The sequence below is a fragment of the Rattus norvegicus genome, chromosome 1, assembly GCF_036323735.1.
Source record: "Rattus norvegicus strain BN/NHsdMcwi chromosome 1, GRCr8, whole genome shotgun sequence".
Classification (NCBI taxonomy): domain Eukaryota; kingdom Metazoa; phylum Chordata; class Mammalia; order Rodentia; family Muridae; genus Rattus; species Rattus norvegicus.
In genome coordinates, this window is record NC_086019.1 from 119,251,795 (window position 1) to 119,278,628 (window position 26,834).

Below are 26,834 nucleotides of genomic sequence, written 5' to 3' on the forward strand. Positions count from 1 at the left end.
CTTGAAAATTGTTCTCTGTACTTTTAGATCCTGCCTGTGGTAAGCATACTGCCAGGGGTATCAGACAGCTGCAATCAGTTTCTCCACTAGACCTTACCTTCAGATTTGTCAATTACTGTAGGCAGCAAACCTCATGACAGACAAGCCAATTTTGTAGGTTGAGCTGCCCATGAATATGGATGGGCTTGATACTTTATTCTCCATGTTGTAGGGTTGGATCCTTGTCACAGAGGTGCTGGTTAATTGACACAGTGCTCTTCAAGCCTTGTCTACTTTGAGTTTCTCAACTTTTTTGCATTCAAGTCTCTACTCCATGTCTACCTTTCTCAGCTGTCTTCCCACCCATAGACTATGCAAGACTTCCCCCATTTTCCTTACTTGGTGATTGTTTATGTTTTTCAACCCCCGTGATAGTTTGTTCTCAAATAGATGTAGGTCCCTGACTAGTTCCTCAGAACTCAGAATGCAGTTATAAACTGGATTTTTCCCTCTCCGGTGCTGACTTAGAATAAGTCAGTGTCATGCCAAAACCTCCAGTTTTTCATGAGGATTCTTGCTTGTTCTGTGATCAAGACTGAGTACTTTTTAGTCCCTCTTGTCTTACCTTATAGATGAGATATCCCTTATCACTACCAGTTTAGTTTGGCTGAAGCCATTTGCTGCTTTTCATTTTTGCTGCAGTCTTTTCTCTGTTTCTCAGTTGTTGCAGTATCACTTTTGTGATTTCCAATATTCTTCATCTCTTAGAATTTGAATTTACCCTTTGATAATCCTCTGGCTGTTTTCATTTACTTATCATGTTAGCAGCCTATAGCCCTGCATCTTATTCCAAATGTCCCTTTATATTTTTATCTTTTTTTTATCTGATAGCTATGACTGGATTTGTGCTTTACTATTTAGAGGTGGTGAGAGTAGATATTTCTCCTTCTCTTCCCCTTCCTCTTTTTAAAATTTATCTTATGTGTATATATGCTTTGCCTGCATATATGTATGCGCCACATGTAGCTGGTGCCCATGGAGACCAGATAAGTGCATAACTCCCCCAGGTGTTACAACTGACTGCATACCAATTTGTTGGTGTTGAGAGTCAAACCTGGATTCCCTGGACAAAAAATCATTCCTATTAAACTGCTAAGACATGAAAGCCTATTTTCTTCTTCATAAGATTTCTTTTAAGTAATGAGTTGTTAGCAAGGATGTGTGTTCTGCTTTGTCAAAGTGTTTTATGCATTGGTTTTGTCTGTATTTAGATTTAATATATGTATGTGTATTTATGTTATATATAGTGTGTGGGTGCCTGTGGCATTAAATGCCCTGAAACTGGAGGAACTGGCAGTTTTATGATCCTCCTGACATCATGATAGGAACTGAACTTGGTTCCTCTGAAAAAACAGCTAGTGCTTTTGACCAGTGAGCTATCACTCTAGCCTCTGGTATTGATTAATTTTTAGTCTTATTTTGTTAATACAATTCGTGAAATGGACTAATTTTTATCTTGAACTCTTCACCAGCAAATACCATGTGAGATTTTTGACTGATAAATGTATTATTGAGATTGTTATTTAATTTGTTGTTTACATTTATTTTTTTTAGTAAATCATTAGTAGGTACTTTATTTGTTCCATGCTTCTTTTTCCCAGACAAGATGTCTATAGCCTGTGCTGGCTCTGAATTCTTTTTTTTTTTTTTTTTTATTTCTCTCTGAATCAAGCTCCTGTGTGCTCAGATTTCTACTGTGTTAGGCCATAGAAGACTATTAGCACTTGATCATTGGGTTGTAAAGATAAAGCATTTTTAGTATTTATCCATCCATCTATCAATCCATCTATCTATCTTGCCTTGTCAAAGAAGTGTAGACCGACAGGAGCCGGATGTAGATCGTTCCTGAGAGACACAGCCAGAATACAGCAAATACAGAGGCGAATGCCAGCAGCAAACCACTGAAGTGAGAATAGGACCCCTGTTGAAGGAATCAGAGAAAGAACTGGACGAGCTTGAAGGGGCTCGGGACCCCATATGTACAACAATGCCAAGCAACCAGAGCTTCCAGGGACTAAGCCACTACCTAAAGACTATACATGGACTGACCCTGGACTCTGACCTCATAGGTAGCAATGAATATCCTAGTAAGAGCACCAGTGGAAGGGAAAGTCCTGGGTCCTGCTAAGACTGAACCCCCAGTGAACTGGTCTATGGGGGGAGGGCGGCAATGGGGGGAGGGTTGGGAGGGGAAAACCCATAAGGAAGTGGGGGGGGATGTTTGCCCGGAAACCGGGAAAGGGAATAACACTCGAAATGTATATAAGAAATACTCAAGTTAATAATAAAAAAAAAAAGAAAGAAACTTGCCTTGTTTTATATATAGTGGCCTTTCACGTGGTTTCTGGTACTAATTGTCATATTTGTCCTATCAGCCTTGTGATATGTGATTTGATAGCACTTCAGTAGATCCTATCTTTTCTTTACTTATTTTTCAAAGATTTATTTATTTTATGTATGTGAGTTTACTATATGCTGTCTTCAGACACGCCAGAAAGGAGCATCGGATCCTGTTACAGATGGTTGTGAGCCACCATGTGGTTGCTGGGAATTGAACTCAGGACCTCTGGAAGAGCAGTCAGTGCTCCTAACCACTGAGCCATCTCTCCAGCCCCCAATAGGTCCTATCTTATACTGATTTTAACTGTGTTATGAATATTTCTGGTCTTTTTGAGATCACATTGTTCACTCTTGACACTTTCCTACATTAAAAACAATTTTGTGGCAGGTTATAATATTTGTTTTTCTGATTCCTCCACACAGAGTTCATAATTACTTTAAACTCAAGGTCTTTCTGCCTCAGATGCTATGATTATAAGCATATGCCACCATTCCTTGTAGGATTAGTGATTTTATAAAGGTACATTCTTTATAAAACCCTTTATAAAATATTGAGACATTTACCTATGAAAAACATGAAGCAGTACTTATTAGCCTATGCATGGATTAATTGAGTCTTAGGCTATTTATGTTTCTTACCTATTTTGTCAAATCTCCATGTTTTTATACTGCTTATTTTTTTAAAAAAGACACTTTGAATAAGTCATGTTCTTTGTTATCTCTTTAATTTTTCTACTTATGTTTCTTGTTTTTATGGTAGCCATTTCATTGTTTTTGATTCCCATGCTGAACTACTTATATGAAAATTCTTTATTCTTTTAGTATATAATCTCCTTGATGTTATCTGTATACAGTTATAATTATCTTACAACTTTATTAGTTTTATTATAATTTACTTTCTATTTCTAAGTATTGAGGTATCTAGAAATTAATTTAGGAAGCAGCAAATAATGTTATTAGTGCTACTGAGAACACTGAAAATTATTTTTCCTTTTATTATCATTTGCGGAAAACATCAGTTGTTAATTAATTCTTTCATATGTTACATCCTGACTGCATTTTCTTCTCTTTGCACTCCTCTCAGTCCCTTCTTCCTACCTCCCCTCAACCTACAGATCCATTACCCTCCTCTTTCCCTTCATTTAAAGCAGGCTCCCATGGATATCAATCAAACCTGGCATAACAACAAGTTTCAATAAGATTAGGCACCTATCCTCCCATAAAGGCTAAACAAGGCAAGCCATTTAGGATGAGAAGGTTCTCAGAAGCAGGCAAGAGTGTCAGAGGCATCCCTTACTTCTGCTGATAGTTGTCCTATAAGGATACCAAGCTACAAAAGTTTAACGTACAAGCCGAAGATCTTTGTCAGACTCATTCAGGCTCCCTGATTTTTGCTTTAGTCTCTGTTAACCCCTATGAGCTCAACTGAGTTGATTCTGTGGGCTTTGTTGTTTTGGTGTCCTTGACCCATCTGGCTCCTACAGTCTTACTTCCCTCTTCAGCAGGACTCTTCAGGCTCTCAGGGTTTGACTGGGGTCTTTGCATCTGCTCCTATCAGTCTCTGTAGAATCCTTTTAATGGCCTTGCTTCTTAGAAAGCAATAAACAAGTGGGAACTATCGTTTATAGAGGAACACTGTCACTTGATTCTTATTATGAACTAAATAAGAAAGGCATAATTTTATTTAAGAAATCAATATATTGTATTTGGATTTGCAAGAAAAGTCAGTTGAATGTGATAGACAAAAGTAACTGGTACCTCCTCTTCGTAGAGTTTGGTTATGAATATCAAGAAAGGGATTCACTTCATTTCCCGATTTTATTTTCCTCTTTTTCTTTTATGCTCCTTTCTTTTCCCCAGCCTCTTTTTGTTAAAGTAATACTTAAGAAGAAAACCTTATTCATCTTCTGAGCGCAAAGTGAAAATAAGGAGGCCAGATAATTAGATGAAAGTTTCACTGGCATGTACAAGGAATTCATTTTAAGTTGACAAAATATTTTACTTTTGGCTAGATCCAATATGATAGAGTCCACACCGAAAATTTATAATACTTGAAATTTACTATGTTACATAAGAAATTATGGACATAAAAATTTAAGTTTTATGCAGTTTTCACACATGAAACAAAATATTTTTTAATGATTTAAGAATACAAAATATTCTAAACTTCAACTGTAAAACATAGTAGATTTGGCATATGAGCTATAATTTAGTGACTTTTATGTTATGGATTAACATTGGGAGGTTATCAAAAGCTATATTATTTGTATATATGTTTCCAAGTTTAGAGGCTTTTTACATGTCCTGAATGAATCTGTATGCCCTGAATTTGGCATTCAAGTGTATATCATATATAATGGAGAAAAGAATAGTTTATTATCACTAACATGGTTGATTAATCATATTATTTAACCAACCATATTAACCTATTAATTAACTTATATTAATCAACCCATATTAACCAAGTTAGTCAACTTAATATGGTTGATTCTATGAGTATTTTGGAGGTTTTATTATGACCTCTGTTTACTTAATATTATTATTACTATTATTAGTGGGCTGCTATTTGTAACTAGGTGCAAAGAAGCTAGTCAGTTACAAGCATTTACTCTGCTATCTCTCCTTTAGTAGTACTAAACTTTCAAATTTTGGAGTCAAGCCTAGATTTTAGTTTTGTCACACGTGTGGCTTCATATGTCATTCCTCTGAGATTTAGTGGAATGTGAGTTCTCTTGGCCAAGTCATATACGTGTGCAAATGATAGAAATTGCAGCAATTGCAATCGTGTCTGACATTTACCAATAGGGCTTAGTATTTAACAAGTAATATTTTTTTCTTAAGCAGGTATACTATTCCATTAATTATTTTAGAATTTCATATATGATACAATGCATTTTGTTCATCTTCACCTCCTGTTTTTCTTCCTACCTCTTCCAAAATCTACCGAAATAGTCTAAGCACTTGTAATTCTTAAATCATGAGAATTCTGAAATATACCACCATCCTAAGGATGAGGAAGCTGAGACACAGAAAGGCTAAGTAAGTAGTTCGCTCAGTTACAGATCCTGTTCATGAACCTGAACAATCTGGCCCCATTCAGATCATATAGATGAAGTTGAAACTTCCCTACTGACACTTAGAAATTTTTATTGTTTAAGTACATAGTAATAGAAAATAAAGTAGTTAGGATGAAAAGCATGCAAGAATTAACTTAATTATTTAGAAAAATATTTAATATTTTGAAACAGAATCATACTACATTTATAACTTGGTCACTGGCTTGTGTTAAGGAAATAATAGGAAGGCTGTTGGTAATTATTTTACTTGGTACATGCTGTCAGTATATTGAAGCAGATTGCTATTGTTAGGCATGGTAGTTTCTATAAATAATAAGGAAATATATCTTCCTTTTGATGACCTTTTCCTATATGTGGCATATCTTACTTCCATGATACATTTTAAACTTTATTACATTTATTTTCTGTAGATATATGTGACTGGGCATAAGTTTTGGTGTGTTTAGAGGTCAGAGGACAACTTGTGGTAATTAGTTCTCTCCTTTCCCCAAGTGGGATCCAGGGATCAAACTTGAGTCATCAGGCTTTACACTATGAGTGGTAAATATATAGGGAATATTTCTAAATATAAGTACCTTTCATGCAAAGAATGACTCTAAAGTCACTTATCAGTGCTTATTTGTTTATCTCTAGTGCCATTAGCCTCTTAGTTCTATCTAAAATTATGGCATGAAGTTTTAGAATGGAATTAGGTGAATTCTTTCTACTTGCAGGTCCAATGCTTGTATAGATCCAAAAAAATTGCTTTGAATTATACTACTGTGGACCAAATATTCAATTCTACTTAAATTTTGCAGTAATCTCAAAGAATAGAATTTTAGATTTAGATTATGTAGAACAATTACTTGTTTGGTAAAATAATTTATTTCTTAAATTGTATTGGTTACTTTACATGAAAAATATCTTAATCAAATGTTAATTTTCATGGATAAGGTTGATGAATATGAGTTTCCCCTAATAAAAACTTTATCTTTCCTAGGATAAGAACTAATGAAGAGGGTTAGTGACAAGTATGGGTTCAAGGTCATATGCCTTAGTGCTTCTCTCTCGGCATAATACGAGATTTAGATAGTTAATTTGTGAAGCACTGTTAAATCTCCCATGATTATTAATTGAGGGAAAAAATAAACTCTAGAAATTTGATATTAACCAGAAGTCAAGTATTTGGAACTATGAATTAGTGATTTTTATATATAATGAAAAGGAAAGTTGCTATGCAGATGTAATAGTAAACTTACTGTTTTTATTGTTTTTGTTGTTCTGGTATACAGTTTAAGGGTCATACACCATCACCTTAGCTTATCTTTTTTTAAGCCAAAGAAAAGTCTACCATGTTAAAATAATTTTGTAAGCTGACATACTTATTATGGTTTTTTAGAAAGTGTTTATTTCACTAATTAACACTTTGAGAGGTAATAGTCAATTTCCAGTTTGTACATCTAAATAGTTTATTGCTGTATTGCTTAGCTAACTTTTGTCTTATCTGTTGGGCTTTGTTTCTGAGCTATACTAATCACTGTGCTTATTGTTTGAATGTCTGGTACAGGAAGCGAGCAGCTGCAAAGCATCTAATAGAGCGCTACTACCATCAGTTAACTGAGGGCTGTGGAAATGAGGCCTGCACGAATGAGTTCTGTGCTTCCTGTCCAACTTTTCTTCGTATGGATAACAATGCAGCAGCTATTAAAGCTCTTGAGCTTTATAAAATTAATGCAAAACTCTGTGATCCTCATCCCTCCAAGAAAGGAGCAAGCTCAGCTTACCTTGAGAACTCAAAAGGTGCATCTAACAACTCAGAGATAAAAATGAACAAGAAGGAAGAGTTTAAAGGTAAGAGACTATATTTAAATTCAAAATGGTTAATTGAAAGCTATTTCAGAGATTTAAATTTGTGGTTTTTGGGTTTTTGCGTTTTTATAACCTGAAGATATCATAGTATAGTAAAGCCACTGTTTTTAAGTGTGGTAAAGACAGGTATTTAGTTACTTTATATTTTATTCTTATATTTACTGATACAGAAGTTGTCAGAAGCAGATTATACTCTAAAAATTAATATGATAATGATTGAACTCAATTTGTAATGATTGTATTGTAGCTAATATCTTATTAGGTCATAAAAATCTACTACATGTATTGCATTTGCAGTAAATACCTGGTATCAGGTCCAGAACTACAGGGGCTGTGGTAAAAGAAGGAGAAATACAAATATAAGGTATAAGGTAGTCTTTGTTTTCCTTTTTTAGAAAGCAGGGTAAAATTTTGCAATAGTTATCTGAATAATATATTTTTTTCCTTCTAACATTTTCTTTTTACATACTGCTCTCTACCTCAGGAACTTGGTGTACTCATACTGCTTAGGGATCTAACCTACCAATATTTACTCAGCTTTTGTGGGGCTTTGTTTCTTTTTGTTTTGCTCAAGATAGGTGACACTGTTCTTATATTTTTAATTCTCTTGCTTCTACTTTCCTAGTAATGAAATTAAAGGTTTACATTCCCATACTTTGTTTATATGGTACTGAGGGAGATCTCATGAATGAAAGATAAGCACTACCAACTGAGCTAGGTCCCCAATGCATCTAGTCTTTTAAAAATAGTCCTATGTTTCGAAAGTTCTTAAAACTTCTATTTTCCCTCATTGATTCTTCAGTCTATTTTTTTCTTAATAGAAGTAATTATCAACTAGCAATAAGGTAATTGAATGTTTCACATTGCTACGGATTAGCCCCTGTCACTTGAAACATGTTTAAAGGAATTAGTGAAATGAAATTATATTAGAATTTCATGTTAGTTTCACAATTGAACTAAAGAAAAATCAGAAAAATAATTTATTCAGTTTGGCTACACCAGTCCTATTTCATGAATTTGTTCACATTGTAGATAAGTAGGTGAATGGTATCAATATTTTGAATGTAGAAGCTGCAATGTCTCAATTATACATGTTTCTACGACAGAGTGAACATCACAGAGTAACAGTAAATGAAATATAATATTTCACCATGGTTGAATGTGACTAACTGGAAAAATATAGTATATAATTGGTATATTTATCTAGTTATAGCCCATGTATGCTTCTTTTTTACACATCTTGTTTTTGTGGATCACTCCAAATTTTATTGCCTTTACTTATTTACTTTAATATTTTTGAATTAGGAATTACACAGGCTTAATCATACTTAATTTCTCATTATGATAATTATATATTTGTTGAATTTTAATTAAATATGTAGGTATCAATTAGTGTATCACAAATCTGTTCTTGCATGAAACTGTTTATGGTATAAAATGTTATGTTTTAAGAGTGTTTTGGACCTGAGTTTAGTGGCATTGTAGTCCAGATTCTCAGGAAGGACCGTGTTGATTTCCAATATGTCTGTTTATACTATGTGAAGCCATGTCTCAAACAGTTTTCAAAAACACACATATTAAAATGTACAGGTGAATCTTAAAAAATGTTTCTTTACTTACCTGTTTGTTGATAACCAGATTATAACGTTTTTTATTTCTATTGCATTGCTTTACACACACACACACACACACACACACACACACACACACACAGAGAGAGGGGGTGGGGCTGAGGGAGGGAGGGAGGGAAAGAGAGAAAGACAGATAGAGACAGAGATAGACAGAGACAGACAGACAGACAGATGATAGAGATAAACATTTTAAACATTTTAAGTCGAGTACTACCTGGAAAAAGTATTGATTAATAGTAGTTTGTATTCCTAGATGTCAGTGTCATTTGATGAATGTGCTCTGAAAGAAGACATTGCAAGTCAATGGTGTGTGGATCCAGAGTGTTATTCTCCTTCAGGCAGGATGTATATTTATTGTTCTATATGTAGAACATGCACTTTCCAACCAATTTTATAATTTAGTGATAGGGAGATAAAACATTATCTTCTAACAGGCTGTTTATTCATTATAGATAGATTCTGTGTTTTGGTTATAGTTAAGAGAAATGGTCAAAGAAGATACCATAATTTTTTTCCATTAGAATAATGAGAAATCAGCTCCATGTTAGTGTTTTCTTACATTTCTTAGTAGACTAAAGAATTGAACTTGGATTGCCATGCTGCCTCAGCTAGGTACATGTAACTGAGTTTCATGCCTGGGACTCACAGTATAGAAGGAGAAAATGAACTCATTCAGTTATCCATTCAACTCCATAGCTTCATCACCCCTAATAAGTAAATAGAGCATTTTTTGAAACAAAGAATTGAAGATCATAAAATAAGTAAGTGTCAATACTCTAGAACAGTCCATAGATCAGTTTTGTAGTATATACAGTTCAGTGCTTTGTGGTTTATGTTTTGGAAGCCATTCTATTAATGAGGACTTGAATTTTATATTGTCTCTTACTGTTGAATAGGTACCTTTAATAAATGTACCAATCATAGTAAAGATATTTATGTGTTAGACATATTATCAATGTATGGGATATATTGTCAATGTAAATAAAAAAATTAAACTACCTTCAATGTTTAATTTAATAATTCTAGTGTGCTACTCTTTGATGAAAGAGATTAAGTTTGGCTTCAGCATTATTATTTGATAAATATATTAATTTGTAAGACTTTAGTATATAAAATGTCATCTTTTCCCAATTAGATAAAATATCTTTTGTTTTGTTAACGAAATGGTAAAGCCTTTGTTGAAAGTAATTTCCCTAAGCTAGGAGATTTATGGTCCAAATCTGTTCCTGGGAGAAAAATAGATATGAATTTTGGTGCTTGTGGTCTTTACTCTCTTAGCTTCTTCCTTTTATTTGTTTTTGAATGACTGTAATAATTTCTAGTTGCTCTGTTAAGAGTTATTAGAACCCAAATAATGGTCATAGGTAGTAGTAGCTGTAGTAGCAGTTTTAACTTCAGTAGAGTTTACTTGAGTAGTAATATCTTTTTCTCAGCTTCAGAATGAAAACTCTGGAAGAAATGAAGAATACATAACATGAGTCAGTTTGATTTTACGATATACAAAAGTATAGAAAGAGTTGATTGCAAATGAAGGGGTTGAGGAAACCTTGTAAAACCTTGCCTCCTTAGTTTTTTGAGAACAATGTAAAGGAAAATGATTTTAGGTTATTAGCATAGTAGCTTTTCGGTAAGGTTGTAATAAAGTACAGTGATGAAATGATAAATATATATATTTGTTCATATCTACAATAAATGTTACATACCAGTACATGTCTCGGTTACAAGGCAAGTCTTAAATTACCAATGCATAATTAATAATTATATGTTGAATGAGTGCCAAAGAAAGGGTGAGGTTGTTGGGATTACTTAAATAAAAAAGGAGCTGGTGATTTTAGGGTGTTAATAAGTAAATTACATTTTTTTAAAAATTCTAAATCAAATTCAGAATGTTTAGATATTTTATTTGTTCAGTAAAAATTATAACAAAATAAACATGTATATTATAATAATAAATGTTCTTTTTCTTTCCATTTTCTAGAGGTGGACTACCTAACTGAAGAGAAAGTATATGAAATTTATGAATTTTGTAGGGAGAGAGAGGATTACTCCCCTTTAATTCGTGTAATTGGAAGAATATTTTCTAGTGCTGAGGCACTGGTTCAGAGCTTTCGGAAAGTCAAACAGCACACTAAGGAGGAATTGAAATCTCTTCAAGAGAAGGATGAAGACAAGGATGAAGATGAAAAGGAAAAAGCTGCGTGTTCTGCTGCTGCTATGGAAGAAGACTCAGAAGCATCTTCTTCAAGGATGGGTGATAGCTCACAGGGAGACAACAATGTACAAAAATTAGGTCCTGATGATGTGACTGTGGATATTGATGCTATAAGAAGGGTCTACAGCAGTTTGCTCTCTGATGAAAAAATAGAAACTGCCTTCCTGAATGCACTTGTATATCTGTCACCTAACGTGGAATGTGATTTGACATATCATAATGTGTACACTCGAGACCCTAATTATCTCAATTTGTTCATTATTGTAATGGAAAATAGGAATCTCCACAGTCCTGAATATCTGGAAATGGCATTGCCGTTATTTTGCAAAGCTATGAGTAAGCTACCCCTTGCAGCTCAAGGAAAACTGATTAGGCTGTGGTCTAAATACAGTGCTGACCAGATTCGGAGAATGATGGAAACATTTCAGCAACTTATTACCTACAAAGTCATAAGCAATGAATTTAATAGCCGAAATCTAGTGAATGATGATGATGCCATTGTTGCTGCTTCAAAGTGTTTGAAAATGGTTTACTATGCAAATGTAGTGGGAGGGGACGTGGACACAAATCATAATGAGGAAGATGATGAAGAGCCTATACCTGAGTCCAGTGAATTGACACTTCAGGAGCTTCTGGGAGAGGAAAGAAGAAATAAGAAAGGTCCTCGAGTGGATCCACTAGAAACCGAAATTGGCGTTAAAACTCTAGATTGTCGAAAACCACTTATCTCCTTTGAAGAATTCATTAATGAACCACTGAATGATGTTCTAGAAATGGACAAAGATTATACTTTTTTCAAAGTTGAAACAGAGAACAAATTCTCTTTTATGACATGTCCCTTTATATTGAATGCTGTCACAAAGAATCTGGGATTGTATTATGACAATAGAATTCGCATGTACAGTGAAAGAAGAATCACTGTTCTTTACAGCCTAGTTCAAGGACAGCAGTTGAATCCATATTTGAGACTTAAAGTCAGACGTGACCATATTATAGATGATGCACTTGTCCGGGTAAGTTTGACTATTATTTAAAATTGGACTTAAACTAAAAGCTGCAGAGTGTTATATTTCAGTGAATTCTTTAACTTTGAATAAAAAAGATAGAATCATGTTAACATTTCTGATTTATATTACTCCAACTTTGTTGCTACTTACCAAAAATATTGGTATCTTGGTTGTCTAATGATAATTTTCTTTTGAACAAGAATAAATTTTCTAGGGTTGGGGAGATGACTCACTGGATAAACATTTTGTTGTGCAAACATGAGGGCTTACGCTTGGATTTCTTGAACACATGTAAAACAGGATATGATAGTTCCATTTGTAATACTACTTTCTAAAGCAAGATAGAAAGTAGAGACAGAAGAATCCTCAGAAGCTAACCTCATATGTAAACTGAAAAATAACCAGACCCTGTCTCGGTAGAAAGCAAACACTAATACTTGACGTTCTCTGACCTCCACACAAATATTTCCCCCTTTTGGCCTTTACACACACACATATGCATACACATGCATACACATGTGCATACTGACAGGCACAAAACAAACAAAAGGAATGGATTTTCTAAATCTTGAAAGCCAGCCTTACACGTTTCCATTAAGAAGAAAAGATTTGTTTTCAAAGATTGGAACACATGACAAATGGTATTGTTATACCCAATGTTAAGAATGGAAGTAGGTGTAATTGGAAGAAATAATACAATAAATCTGTATTGTAAAAGAATTAAAAACTGCTCATCAAATTCCTTTATGTAGAATACAACTCAGAGTTGTATTGTGAACTTGATGATATGACCAGGAAAGGTTAGTCTATGTTAACTAGTAAGTCTTTGGAGTTCTAAGCCACCCAGTATCTTGTTTGACACTGTAGGATTTTTTTTTAAATAATAATAATAATTATGTGAATTTTAAAACTAATGTAAAATAGCTATTTTTGTGACTTGGAATTAATATTAATAGTGTTAGTTAAATCTATATGATTTAACTGGGAAGTCAGGAACTTCTAACTGCCTGTTTCCCCCCTCCCTCCCCCACCAAATGATATTGCCTCTTGTCTGTTCCTTCTTTCCACAGATGACAAGAATTGCAGAGTCCGTATCAGTTAAACCAGAAAATTGGTTTGGAAATTGCCAGTCATATGTTAACAAAATTATATTTAAGGAATTCAGGGTATTCCTTGGTATTAATTATTCTTGTTAGTGCTAGTTCTTTTTGTTTAACTTGATGTAAGATTTAGTACCAGTTACAAATGAAGCATCATCCTTATATTCTAACAAATTATAACCCATTAATGAATAACTAACATACTAGTTATTTGAACATTTATCTTTGGGGTGGATTTGTCTAAATATGAAAAGCCATAAGATTGGACTAAATCCACATTTAATAGAAAAATTATGCACCTGTCCTTCCTGATTTTTTTTCATTATTTTCTTCTTATATTCTTATATTCTTTTTTTTTTCTGTAATAAAGGTATTGGATTAAGAGCCAGTAAAAGCTTAGATAGTATTAATAAATTTTTTAAATTATCATAATTAGCCCCTTATTTTCCTAATGAATTGTTGGAGTAAAATTAACAGTTAAGCCTTGTAATTATGCTAACAAACTGTTGCTAGTAAATACCATTTAATTATGTCAACTGGTCATATGGTTTGACACATTATAAATTGTGATTCCTTTGATAATATCCATACTTGACTAGTACCAGTTTAAACAAGCCCTGGCTGGCCTTCAGCAATTCTGTGTGTCTGTCTCATTGATAAGCAGTAGAGTTACAAGGAGATGGAATTTATCACAAAAATTCTTAAGAGTTTTCACCGAGCTCTTCTCCTTTCCCCTATCTTGCTTTCTTCTCCCTTTCTCTTTCTCTTTTTTCTCTTTCTGAATCATTTTAAACTGACCCCTCTCAAATGTTTTCCTTTTGTAGTATTCTAGTATGAAAGGGTTAGAAATATAAGCATAGACTCAGGCCTTAGAGATCAAATTGATGACCCCCAGCAAAGGGTAATTATTTTAGTCATACTAGATTAATACAGAAAGTTGGAGGTTTACAGCAAGCTATATTTGAGAAAATGCCCACAGGTGAACTGATGGAATTCTACTGTCTCCATGTCTTATTCTACATAAACCCCTGTTGTTTTTAAGCCTTGTTCTTTCTTTCATAAAATAGCTTGACAGAATATTTCTGTTCATCACTGTCTCTTTTACCGGATCATTTTGAACTGTATAGGAAGCTGTGTAGAGAAAAAGGAATGAGAAGTTTTGCAGTGAATTTAACATTAATAAATACATAATAAAAGTTATAGAACCTAACCTTTTGAGTTAGTAGGAAGGAAATAATATGTTTTTCTCCTTAGTTTATAAGTGAGGCCTAGAAAAGCCTATATATGTGAGTTTTGTAACTTTTCTTTTGACTCTCGTATTTCAGTGTTAGACTAGCTGCCTTAAAGGTAGACAGTAGGGTAGTAAATTAAAATTAGTAATTTTTTATTTTTATTTGATAAAGAATATTTATATAGCCTATCCTTGCACTTGGGATATTGTTTCTGTTTCCCACTTGAATGCTAAAATTATAAATGTGTACAAACACTCCTGGCCAGTTTTCTTTTTTAAGCAAAAGTCCATTCATTGATTTCAATCTGTCTAACAACTCTTTTCCCCAACTGGTATTTTTAGAAAATCTGTCTTATTGACAAGAGAATAGTTAGTGTATACTATTTTCTTAAATTTATTTCTACTAAACAGTAAATAAACAATAAAGAAGTAAATCTACAATTTATTTCTACTAAAAAGAAAAAAATGCAACAGTTCTCTTACTTTGTTTTGAATGGTTTTGCCCTTTTTAAAATTAGAAAATAATACAGATATAAATATTAATGAGAACCTAGATTCCATTTCAGTAACAATCCTAGTGTAGAAGTTTTAACATATTCTTTAAAAAAAAATTCTTTGTAGGCTGTTGTGTTGGTTTAGTACATAAAGCCACTTACCACCAGGCTTGATGACTGCATTTAATTCCTAAGACATAAATTGTAGGAAATAATTGACTCTTCAGTCTTATTCTGTGAACTCCTCATGTTGTTGTTCTTTGGCACACATGTCCCTCTACTATCCAGCAAATAAATGACACATTTTTTCTCTCCCCTTTTTAAAAAATAAAGCATTTTGAAAGATGTTGCATATATAAAATCTTAAAACCTTTTTTTTTAAAGTAGTATAAGATCAGATGTATCAAGAGACAGTATTGCCATGTGTGAGATGAGTTAGACTCCCTTCACAATCTAAAAGGAGAATTGCCCCCCAAAAATACACAACAAAAGTCGAGGTCTGGTCTTTTAGGGGTCCAGATTAGGAATTCTTATGAAAACTTAGTGGTCTGTTCCTTCTAGTATTTTGGTACATCTATCCTCCAAACCAATATTTGGGAAACAATGGTTAGTACAGTTTTTACGTATAGGTTATTGATTACTTTAGTGTCATGTGTAGAGTATTGCTAGTATTTAAAAGGGATAATGAAGTCAGTGTGACTAAAATAGGAATTGACAGTGGTATGGGACCTGATTAAATTTAGTTAAGTTCTAAAATTTTCCATAGTTAACTACAAATAATTGTTAAGATGTAGACTTGGAAAGGAAAGTCCAAAAACCCAGGAGCTGGCATACATACATGAAGAAAAAGTTGTTTGAATTACTGCATTACTGCCCAATTTTCTCTGAAAGTCCAGAAGCATTATTTAACTCAGCTTCCATTATTTCACTTAATATAAAAACCGATTGCAACATAAACTTGATCTTTTTTTAAATATGTTGACATATAGTTCTTTAATAATGGAGTTTTTCTGCACTACTCTAGGTGTATTTCATTCATTCATTAATAAAATTGTGCTTAATATGGTAGCTATTTAAAATTATTCTAACAGAAATTAATGGAATCTTCTTATTTCTATCCTCAAAGTAATTTCTTACAACCAGAATGAGAGGTAAACAAGTCAGTAGCATAAAAGCTTAGCATCATATAATCATTTAAAAGAATGAAATTTATTAAAGTCCCTAGTGCTACATTAAAAAAAAATTGGAATTTAGAGAGATTCTTACTTGCAGAAATGAATGTCATATTTGGATTTTGGATGGGACTTAGGATGTAAGATGTAATCATTTAACTCAGCTGTTACCTCCTTAAACTTTAAGGCACAATAGACTGGTCTTGAGTTATTTACAGAACATGAAAAAGTTAAATTCATCAAGATAATTGCATTTACGATCTATTTATCAAAGTGTGTAAGTCACTCTTCTTTACCCCAAACAATTTTAAAATAGAGCTAATTTGAGTGTTGCTTCTATTTAACAATATCATTAGCAGTTTCTTTTTTCAACTGTGTCAAAATAGGATTTGAGATAAAAACTCGGGATTTCCAAAGGTTTTAGGCTAGCTTCCTTCCTTTTTTCATATTTATTTATTTTCAGATACATCAGAAGGGGGCCTCAGATTCTATTATAGATAATTTTGAGCCACCATGTGGTCGCTGGAACTTGAACTCAGGATATGGAAGAACAATCAGTGCTCTTAACCACTGAGCCATCTCTCCAGCCATGTGTAAAGGTTTTAAATGATGGTGCTAAAAATTTTTTTTGACCCTTGAAGATACGGTTATAGAATGTTTCTTGTTTTTTAAATCAGTATATCATTCTGCTTAGAGTTTTGGGAATGTTTTCATATAAAGTCAGCTTGTTAAAACTATCTCTCTAGGATTTTGTGTTGCCAATTGAGGTTAAGAAAAATATTAAACAGTTGATGAGTGATGAGTGAGATTTCCTAGTACGAAAAGAAGTAATAGTTAACCACTGTACTTTAATACAGCATAATAGTACCAGTCAGTGTATTTTAATTTTCTCCAGTGCTGTCTATGAAGCCAGTACTATTTTATTTTTATACTTCCAGAAAGATACATATACAAATCCATTAGTGTTTAATAAATAAAGTCAAGAATCCATGCAGATTTTTTGCAGAATTATCATAAACATATTCCAACAGTTTTCATGTATCCAATTACATGTTAGACAACTTTATTTTACAAATTCATCTAAGGAATATAACTTTAATTTTATTTTCTACATTATTCTTTAGGTGATGCAACAATGGCTTAAAAGTGTAGGGGTGTGTGTGTGTGTGTGTGTGTGTGTGTGTGTGTGTGTGTGTGTGTGTTTTAATCTTTTAAGAGTTATTTTTGGGCGGGATGTATTTTGAGACAGTTTTTCTGTATAGCACTCGCTGTCCTGGAACTCACTCTGTTAACAACTCTGGCCTGGAACTCAGAGATCTGCCTGCCTCCGCCTCTAAAGTGATGAGATTAAAAGCTTGGCAAGAGTTACTATTTTTAAGGGAAAAAAATTAATGAGACTTCTTTTGCTTATGGCTTTTGTGTATGGTTAGTATTAAATTTTTGTTTTTGTTACCACATTTTTAAAAAGATAGGCTACTAATGCATCATCTCAAACAAGATAATAATTTAGAAAGTCATTTTGGCAACATGGAAAATGGTCTTCTTAAATTGCTAATTTGATATTTCACCTACAAAATTAAGCTACCAACTATTTTTAAATTATAATATATGAATATATCCTAATTCTGAAAATAATGAGTGTTGTTGAAAATATGGAAAAACAAGAAAATCACACAAAATCCAAAAGAAAATATTATCTCTAGTTTCTTTGGAAAAATAGGTAAACAATGCTCTAAATGCTTGCTCCCTGGATAAAAACCTCTCTTCTCTGAATTACTATTTCTTAAGTTATTCGCCCTTTTATTACTTCGAGACCATCTATAAAATGGTTTTAGCAGCCTATCTTGCTAAGGAGTTATAGGTATCAAATCAGTTTTAATTGTAAAGTGACCCATAAGTTTTTTATATTGTTGTTGCTGCTGCTTTTATTCCTGGAATACTTCTGTTTTTAAAATCTTGTGGTTAAATATTCTGACAAAACTGGAAATATTTATTTTCTTGTTAGTCTTATTTTAGATAGAGAATCACTATAAAGCCCTCATTGGACTGGACTTTTGTATGTAGACATAACTGCAGTAAACCCACTGAGTTTGAGTGCTGGGATCAAATACATGTTCGAAAATATATAAAAAGTTTGGAATATTTAAAATTACTAAATGTACAACTGCATACTTAGAGTTAATGTTAGGGAATTAATTTAAGTACTTCAGCTATTAATTTATTTGATACTGTATTATTATGCTTATTTTACATTTCAAACCAAAACAAAAAGATAGAAAATTATTTTTTAGTGGTCACAATAGAATATACCAGAATCAGAATTTTGGGAAAGGGTAGAGACTGGACAGATGTATGCTGTCTTGAATACCAACAAACCTTTGAATCAATAATTAACATGTTTTCTTAGCAGGTCGAGAACTGGAGAAAGTACAGTAATAACAGTATATTGTGTTGGGACTAAATTTGATCTAAGATGATCATGTAAATTCAAGTGTTCAGAGTTATTCTGTTTTAGAACAGGTTTATAGCTAACACTGTTGTTGATATTTTTTTTTCTCCATTTCCAAGGCTAATTTTAAATCTATATATTTGACCGTAAAGTATCAGACCTTCCTATTGATAGTTTTTGACGACATAAAATTATAAATTTTAAAAATCTATATTTTGAAGGATAATATGCTAACAGTTTTGCATGCTCCTTAGAAATGATATATTCTTAAGCATTTTCCATCTTATATGGGAAGAATATTACCTGTTCCTTTAGTACATTAGAAAATAGGATTGATTTATTGAAGCTTTAATTAAATGTTAATATTTAGTGCTATTTGAAACTTGTAAGAGAGTATTTAGTTTCTTTTATATTCACCAGAAAATAATGCTGAAAAACAAATTTTCAATAAATACTGAACTGAAAGTTATGTATGTGAGCTAAGAAAGCAGATCAGCTTACAAGAAGTCCTGAGTTTAATCTTCATAAGTCTGTTAAAGGAAAGAAAATTTGAGTGGTCATTATAGTTCTGATGCTACGCCAAGGAGAGATACTTTCCTGACAAACAAGGCGAACAGGTCCTGAGGAATAACATCGTAGGTGGAAGGAGATATGTACATGTACATACATGAAGACATACAGATGAGTTAAAGAAGACCAACATAGAGATTCTTAAGAGAATAAATTCATAGACTTTTAGACCCCAAAAGATGAAGATATACAGGACATAATTTCAACCATTCTCCTCTTTCCCACCCCAATCCAACATTGTTTTAGCTATATCCTTTATTAAGAAATATATAGCTTCTTAAACACAATACATACTTGTGTGTTGAAATAAATTTTGCCAAAACTAGTAAGTCAGTTTGCTTCTTTTTTTCCTTTCAGAAACAAAATTGATTGTTTCGTTTCCCTATTGTTTTGTTTTTGCTACTCCTTGTTTTCTTTTACTTACGCTTTTCCTGTTCTCAATGGTCCTCTTTATACTTTCAACTAACAGCTAGAGATGATCGCTATGGAAAATCCTGCAGACTTGAAGAAACAGTTGTATGTGGAATTTGAAGGAGAACAAGGAGTAGATGAGGGAGGCGTTTCCAAAGAGTTTTTTCAGTTGGTTGTGGAGGAAATCTTTAATCCAGATATTGGTAAGTATTAATGATAAGACTATGATGGTGTGTTAATCTTTTGAAATGTGAACTTGGTTTATAAGTATTTTCAGTTATGATAAGCTGTAAAAGAACCGAGCATACCTTACCCATAATTACAGATAACAAATATGTATGCTTCAGGAACTGTTCTGTTACTAATGTAATTCAAGTTATTCCATAGATTACTTAGCTAAATATTCTAGTAGAAAACAATTACCTTCTCGGTAAATTTCATTTGAAAAACCTTAGGATGGTGGATTTGAAAAACCTGAAGTAATGAGAATCATGGGTTATATAATTTATTCTCTGGTTACTTTATAGCTTAGTTGCACTTAAGACCAAGAGCATCCATTGGTGTAATTCTATCACATTTATTATTTGTGAACTGGAACTTTTGATACTCCGTGGGTTTATAACATGGCTTGCAAGTAAATAAATGCACATACATACATAATTTACATATTTTTCAAACTGGAACGCAAGCATGAATTGGATACTGTGAAACCACTATTCCACAAATATTAAATTGCAAGAAAAAGCCTAGACTTAATTTATATTCCTACAGTTCAAGGAGAACTATAGGCGTACTCTGCTTTCTCATTAAAACTGAAAGTTAAAATGAGGAAACATTTTAAAATATTTCCAAAATTCTTATAAAATTAACCTAAAAGTATATTTTAATGCTGTTTTATTTGTTTTTTTAATAATCTTGTTCCATTAGAAAAACATTTCCTAAAGCTTTTTTGATTTGCTTATTTTGCTTTCTAGACAATCTTTTATACTATATAAGGACTCTGGGCTTAAACTCATGATTTTTCCTGACTCATTTTACCAAGTGCTAAGTTAAACTTTGTTTAAAAATTATCCTGAGAAGCAACTGAAAATAAACTTAGAAAAGTTAAAAGGCATATAAAATTTGTTTTAATTTTTTTTATGTTTAGTAAAAATAAGACAAACCTCTTAATGCTTACAAAGATAAAATAATGATAGGAAAAATTGCTCTTGAGTTTGGCTTTGAATAATGAAGATTATGTAAAGCTGAACGATCACAAAATATTATATTAACTCTAATTTGTTATGAACTTTAAGTAACTTAAAGTTAATCAACTTTTCTCCAGATTTTTGTACTTAATCATGCATTTGCTTTATAACATAATGAACCTTTTATTAGTCAATAAAGATTGATAAACCTTGAATTTAATAAAACTATAGAACAAACTTTACAGAAATATCACCCACATTTTGATTTTATTTTGTTGTGTTTTCCACATTGTATAACACGAATGAACACATTTTTGATGATCAGATCTCACGTGTATGACATAGAAAAAAATATATATCTACTTTATTTAAATTCCATATGTGATTTTGTTAAAAATTGTATTTAAATTGTTAGTCTTTCAAAAAGTATAAATTATATTTTAATTATTTCTTTATAGGTATGTTCACATACGATGAAGCTACAAGATTATTTTGGTTTAATCCATCTTCTTTTGAAACTGAGGGTCAATTTACTCTGATTGGCATAGTCCTGGGTCTGGCTATTTACAATAACTGTATACTGGATGTCCATTTTCCCATGGTTGTGTACAGGAAGCTAATGGGGAAAAAAGGAACGTTTTGTGACTTGGGAGACTCTCACCCAGTAAGTTTTTTGTCCTTCATTAATAGTCTTTAAGATTGTATCTAAATACAAAAGTGTATCTTAATTTATATAAAAACATGATTTTATTTGTAAACTTTTGTTATTATCTACTTTTATCTACTACAGTAAAGTACTTTTAGTCTGGTTAAGTATAGTAAACACTCATAATTTTGTATATATTGCATCAAGTATGTTTTGATTGACCTCCTAAAAAATGTTATAAACATCATGTTTTCAGTGTCACATGTGAGTCTGCTTAGTAGAATGACCATTGCCTGGTCCTTGATAGGTATAGTTGATACGTGTGTTGTTTTTTGTTTTTCGTTTTGTTTTGTTTTTCCTTTTCCTGTGTCCTGCCACCAGCATGGAGACAGAGTGTATATTCTAGAGCACAGTATGAACTCTGTTGCCGAACTGATGATTTAAAGAATTTTTAAGTAAAGATTGACACATTACCTGTGATAGCCTATTTTATTACATTACTTGAGAGATGTAGAATATTTATGGCTTTGTTTTTGTTGGCAAGTTGTTTCCACAAAGAATGAACAATTTATTTTTATTTGTTTTAGTGATTATTTGGTAACCTCACTTCTCTTTCTGGTTGTTAGATCTTATATCAGAGTTTAAAGGATTTATTGGAATATGAAGGGAATGTGGAAGATGATATGATGATCACTTTCCAGATATCACAGACAGATCTTTTTGGTAACCCAATGATGTATGATCTAAAAGAAAATGGTGATAAAATTCCAATTACAAATGAAAACAGGAAGGTAATAAAATTTTTGTCATTGTTTTGTAAGTATGTAATTTCAAAGCAGTATTCTTACAAAGTTTTCAAAAGAATTATCTAATATGGTTTGAAGCAGTAACAAAATCTTTATCCAAATAGTAAAGCTACAATTTTCTAACTCTTAGATAAGAGCTCATGTGATTTTTACACAATTAATTATTAATTCTCCTTTAGGGAAAGACTAAACAGACTAGAAAAGAATGAAGGGGTAAATATTACTATACAGGGCCTTACCATATTAAACCTAAGAGGTATACAGAACTCAGTGATTGAGATCTGATGTAGTGTTTAAAAGTATTTTCCATTGAAGTCTAATTATACTTATGAAATTATCCACATTAGATTTGATTTCTGTTAACTTTAAAAGGTATTCACTTGGCAACAGAAGATAACTGTGAGCATAAAAACATTACAATAAGTAGTATAATTTTAAGAACTATATTAATTTATTCTATTATTTCTTGGTGAAATATTATACTGTCAGGATACAGGCTACATTTTTATAATTTGGTATTATGGCTTAGTTTACTACCAAGTACCATATTTGCTGAACTGAATACAGTAGCCAGCATACCAACACCAAACTTTCCAGAGGAAACCTGAGACATTCTGGTTTATTCAGATTCAGTATTCATAGCTTAAATTTATATTGTATATTAGAGTTTCTCTTATTATGTAAAGTCCTTTGTAATTTTCATATTAATATTACTATTAGATAAATTTATATTTTATATTAATTTCTCTTTTATTTATTCTTGGAATCATACTGTATGGCTTTTATCCACATGACTTGCAGCTCTAATATCTGTCAGTAGTGAGAGATTATGAAAATAATTTTCTTTTTACATAGAACATTTTATTAATTTTTTAAGACTTATGTTTATCTTATATGTATGATGCTTTGCCTGTATATTGGCACTTGCATATATTGCTCATGGTGTCCAGAAAAGGGTATTTAGTTCCCTGGAAACTACATGGTTGTTAGCTACTGTGTTAATGCTGGAAATTGAATATAAGTCTTCTCCAAGAGTTGCTAATGCTCTTAAGTACTGAACAAACTCTCCAAAATCTACTTTTAAAATATTTTAACGAGAAATACTGCTGAAGGTTTTCTTGGGGTGGAGGGTGAGTGTATTAAAACTATGTAGCCCAATAGCTAATTGTGTTTCAATTGTATAGCATTTGATTTCTTGTTAATATTCCTACAGGAATTTGTCAGTCTCTATTCAGACTACATTCTCAATAAATCTGTAGAAAAACAATTCAAGGCATTTCGCAGAGGTTTTCATATGGTGACTAATGAATCACCCTTAAAATACTTATTCAGACCAGAAGAAATTGAATTACTTATATGTGGAAGCCGGGTAAGAAAGACATCTATAAAAAAGGTCATAATTTATTTTTTTATTTTTTAATTGTGTACTATAGATGTTAAGGTGCATTTTTTTTTCTATAATTTTCAGAATCTCGATTTCCAGGCACTAGAAGAAACTACAGAGTATGATGGTGGCTATACGAGAGAATCTGTTGTGATTAGGTGAGGTGTTTAATTCTTAAAAAGGAAGACTTTTCATCAAAGAAGTGCATGTGTGCTTTTGTGTCATGTATCTGTTGGTACTGGTTACCGAACAAGTAAGCTCAAAAGTAGGCTCGTATTAATATTACTAATTTTCATGCAGTCTAATGCTTTATTTCATGAATTAAATGATTTATGTCTCCTATTTTCTCTTGCCTTTGGTTTATTTTTGGTAATATATAAATGGTAGATTATTTAGTCTTTAAGATACTTGGGAAGAACCATGTGTACTTGTGATTCTGAACAGTTCTTGGGACAGTATTACCACTAATATTGTTCTCTAGTCAAATGCCCTTGTTTTCTACTTCTCTGTAATATGCTACTATCCAACTCTGAAAGATCTTTTTCCCTTGTCTTATAATCTGAATGGTCAAAATGCCCTTTTGGCATCCACTGTGATGTCAGGGGCATTTAATCAGATATTTTTCTGGAAGATCGTTTGAGCTATAAGACTCAAGTATGTGGACAATAGAATGAATATTAACTATGTCTAGTAATGATAAATTACCATTATATTTATATCATAGTATTATTTTATTATTCATTTCAGTTTGTAGAGACTACTCTTGCTTTGCACTTTCTAATACCAGTCACAAAGGTGTTTTCTCATGGCAGCCATTATATTGCTGTTCATTTTTTCTTTTTTTTCTTTTTGAGTGAATAGAAGGAACATATACTTAATTTTTTTTTGTTTTTTTTCTTGGATATTTTATGTATTTACATTTCAAATGTTATCCACTTCCCCCACTCTCCCATACTCCATCCCACTGTTTCTATGAGGATACTTTCACTCTCACCCATCCACTCCATCCTCAGGGACCTGGCATCACCCTACATTGGGGAAACAAGCCGCTGCTCAGTTTGTAAGTTGATTCATAACAGGGATCAACATGGTAATAGGAAAGCCTCAATGGGAATATCCTAGCATTATCTCTACAATATGGCAAAGTAATATTTTAGATTAATGTATGCGATTTGCTTATTTATTCTCTTATTATTGGCAATAGGATTATCATGAGATTAGAGCTATTAAAAATAAAATTTTCATTCTTACTGTTGAAGTGTTTTCATTTCTCCTGAAGAAGCACTTTAAGTAGAGGTTTGTGGATGTGTAGTAGATAACATTTTTAACTTTAAGAAGCACTGCAAGTATGCTTTTGCAAAACGGTACTGTCATTTTACCCTAAGATGACCAACAATGCTATAACTCAGTTTTATATCTCTATTAGTCTTTGGTCATGTTGTCTTGGAGTATTAAATAAAATTTCATCTGTTTAAATTTGTTTATCACTGATGACTCATGATCTTAACCATTACTTTGTGAATTGTCTTTTCCACTTTTCACTGATATAAACTATTTCTTTTAGAATGTATTCTTTTTAAAGGGTAATTTACAAACATGTTATATATGTGCTCTTCTAGTCTGCAGCTTTTTTTGTCCACTGAATTTTATTTTTGTTGAAATGGAGTTTTGCATGAGTTACTTCTAGACCTGCTTCTTCTCTGCTTATTCCTGTGTTCTTTGATCAAAATCACACCTTGTTGATTCTTTTACCTTTTTTTTTTTTCCTTTTTTTTTTTTTCAGGGGCTGGGGATGGAACCCAGGACCTTGCGCTTCCTAGGCAAGCGCTCTACCACTGAGCCAAATCCCCAACCCCGATTCTTTTACCTTTATAGAACAAAGAACAAGTCTTTATGTCAGATGGGGTGAAATCCTTTACTTTTTCATTGATCTCAATGTTTTCACTAATTTTAATTCCATATAGATATTAAAATCTGTTTGTTGAATTTTACATGGATTAATTTTCTGTTTGAGGTTTTGATTTGGGTTGAATTGATTGAATAAATCAATTGAGAATTGTCATTTCATCAGTCTGGAATCTCTAAACCTCAAGCATGACAGAACTTTCTATTTAGTTATATCAAAGTCTCCTCCAGCATTGTTTTGTAATTGATGTATTGAGATAATATATGCTTTAGTTTGAATAAATTAGAATATTATGCTTCTTATATATTATTTCATCTTTATATTTCTGAGACCAAGCTCATAATTACTTCTATTGCTTTAAAAAGCCTTGTCAGAAAATTCAAACAAATTTTTAATCTCAGTTATTTTAATTTCCTTGTTCTTGGTATGATAGCTTCTTTTTTTTTTTCATTTTTTGAGGGCTTTTAAAAAATAGATCTTTTTTCCATATAATATATTTATTATGGTTTCCCTCTCCCTGTACCCCTTCCAGATCCCCCATACCTCCCTTCCCATCTGGATCCATGCCTTTTCTGTCTCTTGTAAGACAGCAAATGAGTATCTAAGGAATAATAAAATAAATTATGATAAACAGCACACAGATAGGGATGATCCAACAGCTAAGCAAGAAAAAGAGTCAAAGGAAAATGGTTAAAAGAACCTTCTATAGATGTAGAGACACACATTTGTATATTAGATAATCTCATAAAAAATGCAAAGCTGTAATACATAATCAGAGGACCTTTAAGGTATGGGGGGAGAAACACCATGACTTAACATTATGAGACCATGATCCTCTGTAGATGCCTTGAGTTAGTTTTATGTTGGCCATTTACTGGTGGACATGGCCCCACACATAAGAGTGGCATGTTTCTTCAGTGAGACTTGCTTATAGAAAACTAATGTTTCATTTACAAGTGTCTGTGAATTGGTGATAGCCTCTGGATTAGGAATTGGGTATATATGTTCACTTTTCACTTCTAGCACTGCGTCTGTTACAGATCAATGCAGGATCTGTGCATGTTGCCACAGTCTCTGAATTCATACATGCAATATTTGGTTGTGTCAAAAAGGCATTGATTCCTTAGTGTGTGCCCTCCACCCCCGCTCCCCATTCTTACATGACTTCCCCGTTTTCCACAGAGTTCATGCAGCCTAGAGGGGAGATAGTCTCACTCTCTTCCTATTTTGTGGCTGTGAGTCTCTGTATTTGTTCCATCTGCTTTAGGAAGAAGCTCTCAGATGATGGCTGAGTAGGGCATAGCTCTAGAAATGAAGCAGGATG

At 32.5% G+C, this 26,834-nt stretch overlaps 1 protein-coding gene and 1 long non-coding RNA gene across 15 annotated transcripts in view; one reads left to right on the top strand and one right to left on the bottom strand.

The window, feature by feature from the left end:
• The window catches only part of Ube3a (ubiquitin protein ligase E3A), a 92,854-nt gene that overhangs the window by 47,551 nt on the left and 18,469 nt on the right, over positions 1-26,834 (top strand). For 13 of the 14 annotated variants that reach the window (XR_005487990.2, XR_005488019.2, XM_039082286.2 and 10 more), the window contains 7 exon segments: positions 7,003-7,286; positions 10,914-12,160; positions 19,640-19,784; positions 21,227-21,432; positions 22,041-22,205; positions 23,434-23,589; positions 23,689-23,762. Coding sequence is in view for 12 of the 14 variants with exons in the window: in XM_039082286.2 (XP_038938214.1) it covers positions 7,003-7,286; positions 10,914-12,160; positions 19,640-19,784; positions 21,227-21,432; positions 22,041-22,205; positions 23,434-23,589; positions 23,689-23,762 (2,277 nt within the window). In the remaining 2 variants the exon portion in view is untranslated. 14 annotated transcript variants of the gene reach the window in all.
• On the bottom strand, positions 10,193-11,886 carry LOC120097268 (uncharacterized). Its single transcript, XR_005494493.2, has 2 exons — positions 11,748-11,886; positions 10,193-10,384 (listed from the first exon to the last, which is right to left on the bottom strand). It is a non-coding gene; the product is annotated as an uncharacterized LOC120097268 (long non-coding RNA).